At 38.2% G+C, this 10441-nt stretch overlaps 1 protein-coding gene across 1 annotated transcript in view; it reads left to right on the top strand.

Moving 5' to 3' along the window:
- The window catches only part of Tmtc1 (transmembrane O-mannosyltransferase targeting cadherins 1), a 253580-nt gene that overhangs the window by 187604 nt on the left and 55535 nt on the right, over positions 1-10441 (top strand). Inside the window, 1 exon segment of the mRNA XM_047550906.1 lies at positions 1692-1805. Within this exon segment, the coding sequence (XP_047406862.1) occupies positions 1692-1805 (114 nt within the window).

Raw genomic sequence — 10441 nt, 5'->3', positions numbered from 1 at the left:
AACAACTGTGTCATTTATCACAGTCCAAAGAAATGCTTGCAAGCTAATTTTATCAAACCGTCCAAGCTCTGGAATGTGTCCCCTTTTAATGATTCTGCATGGGCCTACATGTACTTTCAACTTTTGTTTTCATTCACTCCAGACATACATACGAGGCTTGCAATAATTATCTCAAATAAGCTCGAATTTACTACCCTCTTGATGAGCAATGAAGGGCCCCCCTGAGTCCCTGGGCACACTCCTGGGTCTGAAAAGGCTTTTCCTTACAAAATGGCCCTCCTGAGAACGCACATGCCCAGGAGAAGCAGTGGCTTTGTGGACTTGCAGGGAGGCGGGAGAGAACCTTTCAGCTAGCCTGGATTCCAGCATCAAAGGGAACTGGAATGGTGGGAAAGAACAAAGGAGAGGAGGCAGAGGACAAAGGGTACCACCTGTCAGATCTCACCTCCCCTCCCAAAGAGGAGGTTGTGGTTATGGGCTGTGGGTTCTCATTTTATGAAATCCATTTAATCTTTTCTTCCTTTGGTTCTTCATTGTGTGCACGGGGATCACTTAGGCTTTTCCACTTAGTCTCCTGAATAAAATACTGGTCCCTGAGGTAGACGTGAGAGGAAGAATGGCTTTGCCTCATACTTGAATTCCTGCTGGAAGTGATACTGCTGGTTATTGGTGACAAGTTCTGCTTCCTCAAATATTGAAATCTGAACATTAGAGAAGCACGCTGAGGCAAACATATAAAGTAGGTTTTATTTAAAGGTAGTAACACAGACTTCTCCCAGGAGGGAGAAGAAGGCCTTGACTGGGTATCCTGGTATCCCAAGAAGTGACAGCACCCTGCCCCTCTTATAGACTAAAGTTTCCTTTGTTTCCTGCTCTCTCCCCACTTACCTTTCTCCTTCGTGCCTAGGTGACTAGGCCCAGGAGATGCTGGTAAGGTGGCAAAAAGGTGAGAAGCAGCTGGGCAGGGGGAAGAGCCAAATGGCGTGAGTGATTCAGGCAGGTAGGGGCCCAGGGGGCATTAATTAGCAATTCCCTGCCTGCAGTCTTTTGGGAAGAGGTAGTAGAGGCAGGTAAACCTGGTGATCAAAGGGCTCTGGAGACCTTGACATTCCAATCTCCAGGGGCAGTCTCCCAACTTCCAGGATTCAAACTGGCCTCCATTTCCTGGTTTTAACCCTATCACCTGTAATTTTGACTTCAGAAGGACCCGTACTTGTCGTCATTCTCCACAGGTCTTCACTCCCAGCAGCCCCGGGAGTGTCACATCTTCTGCCGACTGCACCCTAGTTAGTGTGGCAGGGCAAAGTTACCTTCTGCCCTTGCTGTCTGATGTGCCCTTGGGCATGTCGTTGGGCCCTGCTGTGCTCCCAGAAGAAAGCCCAGGGAGAGATGGCAGGGCTTGCCAGGCCTTAGGTGTGCCTCTAGCTGGTGGAAAGGTCCTGTGTTTACCTGCTGGGAACGTTGTATTTGTGCCCAGTTAGCAGGTTTGTTCACTTGAGCACGACTGTTGTTTTTCTTCGAGAATAATATTGAGTAAATCATATAATTCACAAATTTTGGAAGCCTTATTTTAGATGAATTCAACAGATGTTTCAAATACATTCATGAAACCATGAGTGAAAGGTGAAGGAGTCTAACAACAGTATTCTTGGTTGCCTTTTTAAAAAATTTGTTTTTAATGTATGTTTTAGGTCGGGAGTTCAGACTCTGCCCCACAATGCCAAGGTTCATTACAACTATGCCAATTTCCTGAAGGACCAAGGTCGGAACCGGGAAGCCATCTACCACTACAGAACAGCCCTCAAGTAAGCGCCTTGCAGGGAGAGCACTGGCTGTTGTGCTGTGAAGACCCAGGTTTATTTCACTTATGCCCTCCCATACACGAGGGGCTGGGGGTTTCTACTGAGGGTGCACATATCCTTGGAGCTAGGATGGTTCTTCAGAGGAAATCTTTCAGCTCAATGTTCAGTTCTGTTGTAAATGTGGTAATTCTATCTTGGTTCTAAAATGTTTTCTTTTAAATTTTCATTGCTGCACATTATTCAGTAAAGTAACAGTCAAATACATTTGTACAAATAGAAGTTGGCTATTAAAAATATATACTGGTCATTTTATAGGATATGTATTCCAGTGAATTCTTAATGGTATGTATGTGGACAGCTCCCAGCGTCCCATATCTGAAAGAATTTGTAGGAAGATAATTTGAGTATAGAAATGAAAACACTGGTGGTTGTTTTAAATTTAAAAAAAAAAATAGAAAAAATACTTGATCACCCTATTAGGAATATGTTAATTCTGTGTGTGTTTGTGTACATGTGTGTGTCTGTGTATATGTTCTCTTTTTTTTTATTTTTATTTTTATTATTATTGTATACAAATGGGATACATGTTGTTTCTCTATTTGTACATGGAGTCAAGGCATACCATTTGTGTAATCATATGTTTACATAGGGCAATGATGTTTGATTCATTACTTTTTTTCCCTTCCCCCCCACCCCCCACCCCTCTTTTCCCTCTATACAGTCCTTCTTTCCTTCATTCTTACCACACTCCTTATCCCTAACCCTAAACCTAACCCTAAACCTAATGCTAACCCCTCCCACCCCCCATTATATGTCCTCATCCGCTTATCAGTGAGATCATTCGTCCTTTAGTTTTTTGAGATTGACTTATCTCACTTAGCATGATATTCTCCAATTTCATCCATTTGCCTGCAAATGCCATAATTTTATCATTCTTCATTGCAGAGTAATATTCCATTGTATATATATGCCACAGTTTCTTTATCCATTCATCAACTGAAGGGCATCTAGGTTGGTTCCACAATCTGGCTATGGTGAATTGAGCAGCAATGAACATTGATGTGGCTGTATCTCTGTAGTATGCTGATTTTAAGTCCTTTGGGTATAGGCCAAGGAGTGGGATAGCTGGGTCAAATGGTGTTTCCATTCCAAGCTTTCTGAGGAATCTCCATACTGCTTTCCAGAGTGGCTGCACTAATTTGCAACCCCACCAGCAATGTATGAGTGTTCCTTTTTCACCACATCCTCGCCAACACCTATTGTTGCTTGGGTTCTTGATAATCGCCATTCTAATTGGGGTGAGATGAAATCTTAGGGTAGTTTTGATTTGTATTTCCCTGATTACTAGAGATGTTGAACATTTTTTCATATATCTGTTGATTGCTTGTATATCTTCTTCTGTGAAGTGTCTGTTCATTTCCTTAGCCCATTTGTTGATTGGATTATTTGTATTCTTGGTGTAGAGTTTTTTGAGTTCTTTATAGATTCTGGAAATTAGCGCTCTATCTGAAGTATGGTTGGCAAAGATATTCTCCCACTCTGTAGGCTCTCTCTTCACATTGCTGATAGTTTCCTTTGCTGAGAGAAAGCTTTTTAGTTTGAATCTATCCCAGTTGTTGATTCTTGCTTTTATTTCTTGTGCTATGGGAGTCCTGTTGAGGAAGTCTAATCCTAAGTCAACAAGTTGAAGATTTGGACCTACTTTTTCTTCTATAAGATGCAGGGTCTCTGGTCTGATTCAGAGGTCCTTGATCCATTTTGAGTTGAGTTTTGTGTAGGGTGAGAGATAGGGGTTTAATTTCATTCTGTTGCATATGGATTTCCAATTCTCCCAGCACCATTTGTTGAAGAGGCTATCTTTTCTCCATTGCATATTTTTGGAACCTTTGTCTAGTATGAGAAAATTGTATTTATTTGGGTTTGTGTCCATGTCCTCTATTCTGTACCATTGATCTACCTGTCTATTTTGGTACCAATACCATGCCATTTTTGTTACTATTGCTTTGTAGTAGAGTTGAAGATCTGGTATTACAATACCCCCTGCTTTGTTCTTGCTACTTAGGATTGCTTTAGCTATTCTAGGTTTTTTATTCTTCCAGATGAATTTCATAATTGCTTACTCTATTTCTGCAAGGTACATCATTGGGATTTTAATTGGAATTGCATTGAATCTGTATAGCACTTTTGGTAGTATGGCCATTTTGACAATATTAATTCTGCCTATCCAGGAACATGGGAGATCTTTCCATCTTCTAAGGTTTTCTTTAACTTCTTTCTTTAGTGTTCTGTAGTTCTCATTGTAGAGGTCTTTCACCTCTTTTGTGAGATTGATTCCCAAGTATTTCATTTTTTTCGATGCTATTGTGAATGGGGTAGTTTTCCTAATTTCTCTTTCTGAAGATTCATCCCTTATGTATAAGAATGCATTGGATTTATGAGCATTGATCTTGTAACCTGCTACTTTACTGAATTCACTTATGAGATCTAAAAGTTTTCTGGTGGAATTTCCAGATTCCTCTAAATATATAATCATGTCATCAGCGAACAGGGATAGTTTGAGTTCTTCTTTTCCTATTCGTATCCCTTTAATTTCTTTGGTTTGTCTAATTGCTCTGGCTAGAGTCTCAAGGACGATGTTGAATAGAAGCGGTGAAAGAGGGCATCCCTGCCGTGTTCCAGTTTTTAGGGGGAACGCTTTCAGTTTTTCACCATTTAGAATGATATTAGCCATGGGCTTAGCGTAGATGGCCTTTATAATGTTAAGGAATGTTCCCACTACCCCAATTTTTTCTAGTGTTTTGAACATGAAGGGATGCTGTATTTTATCGAATGCTTTTTCTGCATCTATTGAAATAATCATGTGATTCTTAACTTTAAGTCTGTTGATATGGTGAATGACATTTATTGATTTCCAAATGTTGAACCAACCTTGCATCCCTGGGATAAAACCCACTTGATCGTGGTGCACTATTTTTTTAATATATATTTGTATGCAATTTGACACTCTTCTTGTGTTTTCCATTGGGAAAAAGAATACCTTAGATATGACTTTAAGGGCAAAGTGAAACTTTTAAGTTTTATGTAACTAGCAGCGGTCTGTGGGTACTCAGTTGAACTGAACCTGTGACTTTACAGATGGCTTACTCTTAAAAATCCCAGATAATAAATGTATTTAACTTTCAACGTGTGGAGACATGATGTTATAGTTTGGATCTGGAATGTCCCCAAAGGCTCATGTACTAAAGCCTTGATCCCCAACCTGTGGTGCTCTGTAATACATATCCTTTAGAAGGTGGGGTGCATGCTTTTGCAGGAAATAGTGGCACCCTGGCCCCTTCTTTCACTTTTTCACCAGATATGAGCTGAATAGTTTGTTCTATTCTATCTCCCATCATGATGTGTTGCCTCATCACAGGCCCATAGCAATGGGGCCAATCAGTGAAGGACTGAAACCTCTAAATTTGTGAGCCAATATAAACCTTTTGTCTTTATAAAGTGATTATCTCAGGTGTTTTGTCACTAATACACATAATTAAGCATAGCCTTGGGATCTTCAATTGTTAGTTAAATAAAGCAAGGTGAATTCTCTCTTTTATTGAATACTACTGATGCTCACAGAAACTTCTAGAAGAGAAAGATTAGTTTATATTTTATTAAATTTTCTGAGACTGCTCCACTTTGGGACATGATTAAAATTTATATGCCAAACAAATCATATTAAAGTGCCCACTAGAATTGTCTCAGAGTTTAGTTTGCAAATCATCATCATTATATTTTATACAAGCATATTGTTTATCAATCCAAATTTTTTGGGCTTTAGGACCTGCTTACTTAATATTCAATATGGCAAAAGTTTTAAATCATATGTATCAAGATTGTGATTAAATACTTTTTTCAAGTATTACAAGAAATGTGAGTCCCAGGGAATAATTGTAACCAAACTTTTTGTTGAGGAATACAACTTATTCATTGTGAAATAGAAGGTAATCTGTAAGATCTAATAAAGAATTATATTCTTTCACTGGAAGACAGTTTTCAAGACATTTGCAATACTTATCTCAGTTGGTGAGATTGTGGTTTATATTTTTGCCTTTATATTTTCTGGTGTATTCCAGACATTCCACAGTGAGCATGTATTACTTTTGCAATGAAGCAATGTCATTTTCAAAAAGACATAGTCCTTCCAAGGGTGTATATAAAGTATATTGTGCCTTTCATAAGTAAATAATGTTTAATGATTTTAGATGGTATTCTGGAAGGTAGGAAAAGAAAACAAGTTTGTCTAAAAAATACTGATTAGAAGGAACTGTATCAGTCTCATAAATTTGTTTCAATATAATAGACTATTTCCTATCAAATTCAAATGGAAAAATATGGTAGACACTGAGGCACAGCGTGGGCAGAGGTGTAAATTACACAAAATTTTCTGGCAATTGATTTTATAGAATTATAATAGTTGGTTGGGTATTTCTGCTTCTTTCCTGTGAAACAATAAAAATAAGTGTTTGCTCCAGCACTGTGCTGCTAGAAGAAATATGTCCCTGGAGAAATGGGGAAAAGCAATTAAGGCTATAAATGTACTGTCAAGTAATTAGTGAATTATTCAATGCTCTCAGACCAGGTCCAAAATACTTCTGATCTAAAATATCATTGTTTTTGTGTGGTTACCCCTGTGATAAATTTTCAGTAGAGGTGAATAGTTTTTCCCCTTTTCTTTTTAAATAAATTTCCATTCTTCGTGTTAGAGAGTAAAGGAAAAGTACCAGGACTGCCTATCATTCTGATGGTTATTTATCCTTGGAGACTGGAAGATTGCCCTTATTTTCATATTGCTATTTCTTTGTGGAAGTTGCTGAGTCAGGAATTCTTCTCCCTCCCAACTGCTCCACCCCTACTTCATTTTTGTGTATCCAATGTTTTCCATATTTCCACACAGTAAGAAAGAGAGTGATTAGGGAAGTTTAAGGTGAAAGGTAAAATGACCTGGGACTAGGGTGGTGGCTCAGGGGTAGAGCACTTGCCTGGCATGTGTGAGACCCTGGGTTTGATCCTCAGCACCACATATAAATAAATAAATAAATAAATAAATAAAACCTTTAAAAAAAAAAGGTGAAAGGGTCTGAAATCAGTTCTAGCAATTATCTATGACTGTTGAAATGACTGTACAGATCCCAAAGGCAATGGTAAAATGAGCCATCAGGGTTGTGTCTATACAGATCTCTTTCTGACTGACTTACAATTCTAAAAATAACACTGTATTAAGTTGGTGATTATATACAACATAAACATTATGCATCTTTTAAACTTTATATTTAGATAATATAGTGCTAATTCTGACTTCTCTCTCCATATACTTCATTTATTTCATTTCATTAGTGCTAGAAAAATCTCCCCTGGAAAATGCTGCAGCCAAGACCCAAACCATGAAAAAAGCACGTGGTGTTGGTGGGGTCAGAAACCTTTCTTTAAATCCTAAACAAACATTAATGTTAACTTTGCCTTACTATGAGGAGTAGCTCTCATGTTTAGACCTACTACAGTACTGTAACGCTTCAGATTCTCTGTGTAGGAGAATCAGATCACCACACTGACGTATGTGCCATCTGCCTCCAGAGCTTTCTGACCATTCAGTTACTGTGGGGCAGGTTCCTGCCATTTCACCTCATGTGATGGAGGTAGAAAGTCCAGCGACTACCCAACGATTCAGCTCTTCATGCACAAGATTTCCCAAGAAATGTTTATCGAATAAATCCTAAGTAAAATGCAGAAATTATTGAATGTGTACTTAACCACATGTGTACTTGTTGATTAGGTTAAAAATTCACTTAAAAGTGCAGAATCTCTAAAGCAAATTATGTACGACGTTGAGCATTTTATTTTACCCTGAAATTTCGAATGTACCTTCACTTACCAATCTTCTGTTGTCAAAACAAGTCCTTTTCTTTGAGTAAGAAACTACTGATTAAAATCTGCAAAAACCACATACGTAGTTTATTACTATCATTACCAGTTTTATTAGTTTAAAGTGTAATAAAATTTAGAAGTACTTGCTGGGGGTACTGTAGCCTGTACCTGTAATTCCAGCTACTCAGGTGGTTGAAGCAGGAGATTCATAAGTTTAAGGCCAACCTGGGCAACTGGCAAAAAGTCCCAAAATATAAAACAAAAACCACGGAGGAGGTAGATGTGTCGGCACTTGCCTAGCATAGGTAAGGCCCTGGGTTCAATCTCTAGTGCTACAATTTAAACATACTTAATTTGCAAAGTGATTTATCTATCTCAGATTTTTTGGATCTTTGTCCTTCAGTCCTTTACGGCTCTCACATCAAATTCAACAAGAATATTTTGAACAACTTTTCTTTCTTTATTATTTCAAGTCTTATTTTGCAGACCTCTTTTTTTCTCACATATGTTGTCTGTCTGTAAAATATTCCATTGTACTGTGCAATTATAGTGAATACTACAACTGAAAAAAGTTAACAAACACAACTGACTTTTTAGCAGTCATCCATTCAATGCATGGTAGTCGAAGACCCAGACTCATAGAGAAAGTTTATGAAGTTCTATCCACCAGTATATTTTACAGGAACTAGGGGACATCTGGAAATCTGATGACACAACCGACACACTGTTTGCAGTTTTTACTATAGGTGATAGAGTCATGTAATCTGTTTTTCAGCGACCATTTGATTCCCCTGCATGATTCTATTACTGGTTGGTTAAAATAGGTTGGCTATTAAGAACCCTGGGATGGAGAATAAAGTTTGCCTTTGTGCAGCACATCAGAAAGGCCTGTCCACTGTCTGCAGCAAACTCACATGTTCCACTGAACATTTGCTCACTTAAATGCCCTCTTCTTCCTACCCCACTTCAATAAGCCCACACCCAGGTGTGCCGATGTGTCCCAGGTGGGTGAGCATCAGATGTGCACTATTCCAGCCTCAGACCAAGGCTGTGATTCTCGGTCACCCTTCTTTTTACAAGGATGGTTTCGGTGTGCAATATGCAGTTAAGACTTCCCTGGCACCACCACCCCAATAATGCTGTGAAGATGTATTGCCTACCCTAAAGGTGGCTTGGAAGTGCTGGGGCAACCATCTGATCCTTAGAGGATGGCCTTGTCCACACCTAACATAGCTGTAATTGATGTTTTAAACAGAAAAACCAAAAACCAAAAGAGGACTATTTCCAAAGGTATTCAAAATCTCTTTCCCAACTATCTTCTGTTGGCATAGCTAAATATTTTAGTTATTATTTCCTCTTTCATTTTTTGATATTTCTATTGGCGCATTATACCTGTACATAATGGTGGGATTCATTGTTACATATTTATATGTGTGGCAACATAACTAAATTTTCTTTTGTGTTTTTAATGCTCCCGTACAAAAGAAATCTTCACTTACTGTTTGACACATGGGAAAGGATAGAACTAAAATCTTCCTGACTGGAATGTGTTAAGTATATAAAATAGAGACTTGTCATGCTAACAGTGCTTATTGATCTAATTCTTTGTATTCCTTCCTGGATGGATAACTAGAATTCTATAAGGAGATGCCATTAGACTAAGATAAGTGTGTGTAGAAACCAGAAGTAATAAAGAAATGAGTATTGAAAAAACACCATTATCATTAGAGTCTAAAGAAATCTACCATGTCTAATTAACTACTGTTCCCTGATGTTTTAGGTATATCAAAATTACGTTTTTCCTTTAAAAATTGCTGTATAAAGCTGGTGGGGTTTGAACATGTCTTTAAAATTAAGAGTCAATGAGTATTTTAAAAATCCTTCTTTGCACAGCCTATTTTGAATGAATATTTAAAATAACTTCTCTCCTGACTACAAGTGGCCTTGGATACCAGCTGCCATGTATTTCTGGAAAGAATTAAAATTCCAGTAACATTTGTTAGTCAGTTTTAACAAGTAGAGATTTTTTTTTTTTTTTTTTTTTTTTTTTTTGGTCTGGTGGGTTTCTTCTTTTCTTTTTATCCATTTATAAAAGTCTAGATTTGCTTTCCAATATCAATAAGTACTTGAAATTATTTTTTTTCTTGTTGAAATTACGTTCTCAGTACTCTACACACACACACACACACATATATATATTTGTGCTAATTAGATTTGACAGGTTTATTCATTAAATTTAAGAAATTAACTATTATTTAGGAAAAATAGAATTTTAGTCACATTGTAGCCACACATATGAACTGAATTTCAAAGTGAAAGTTCCCTAATTTATCTTCAGAAATGTTTCACGCTGTCTTTTTTCTTTTTTTCTGTCTTGTACCCTTTTTTTACGTAACTCGCTTAGGTATGGTTTCCCCATACAGGATCCAAGGCAGAGATTTTCAGGCAGGAAGTTTATTAAGAATGTTCTCAGAAACAACAGGGAAGGAGGCCAGGGAAAAGGAAGGACAGAGAGGAAGTTGAGATGCCATTGCATCAGAGGCCTCTGCTGATCCTGTGGGGAGCCCTGGACCCAGGATGGCCCCTAAGATCATCATGAGTGGAGGTCAGAGACGAACCTTTACAGCCTCTTAGCAGCCAGGCACTGCACCAAGGATGCAAGTGCCAAAGAGGAGCTGAACTGAGAGCTGTCAGCAGCCAACTCTCCTGGCACCTGGGGGAATAAGTGCCTTTAA

This window comes from Sciurus carolinensis, chromosome 4, assembly GCF_902686445.1.
Source record: "Sciurus carolinensis chromosome 4, mSciCar1.2, whole genome shotgun sequence".
Classification (NCBI taxonomy): Eukaryota; Metazoa; Chordata; class Mammalia; order Rodentia; family Sciuridae; genus Sciurus; species Sciurus carolinensis.
Note: the sequence above shows the minus strand (reverse complement) of the source record. Positions and strands in the feature narration are given on the sequence as shown.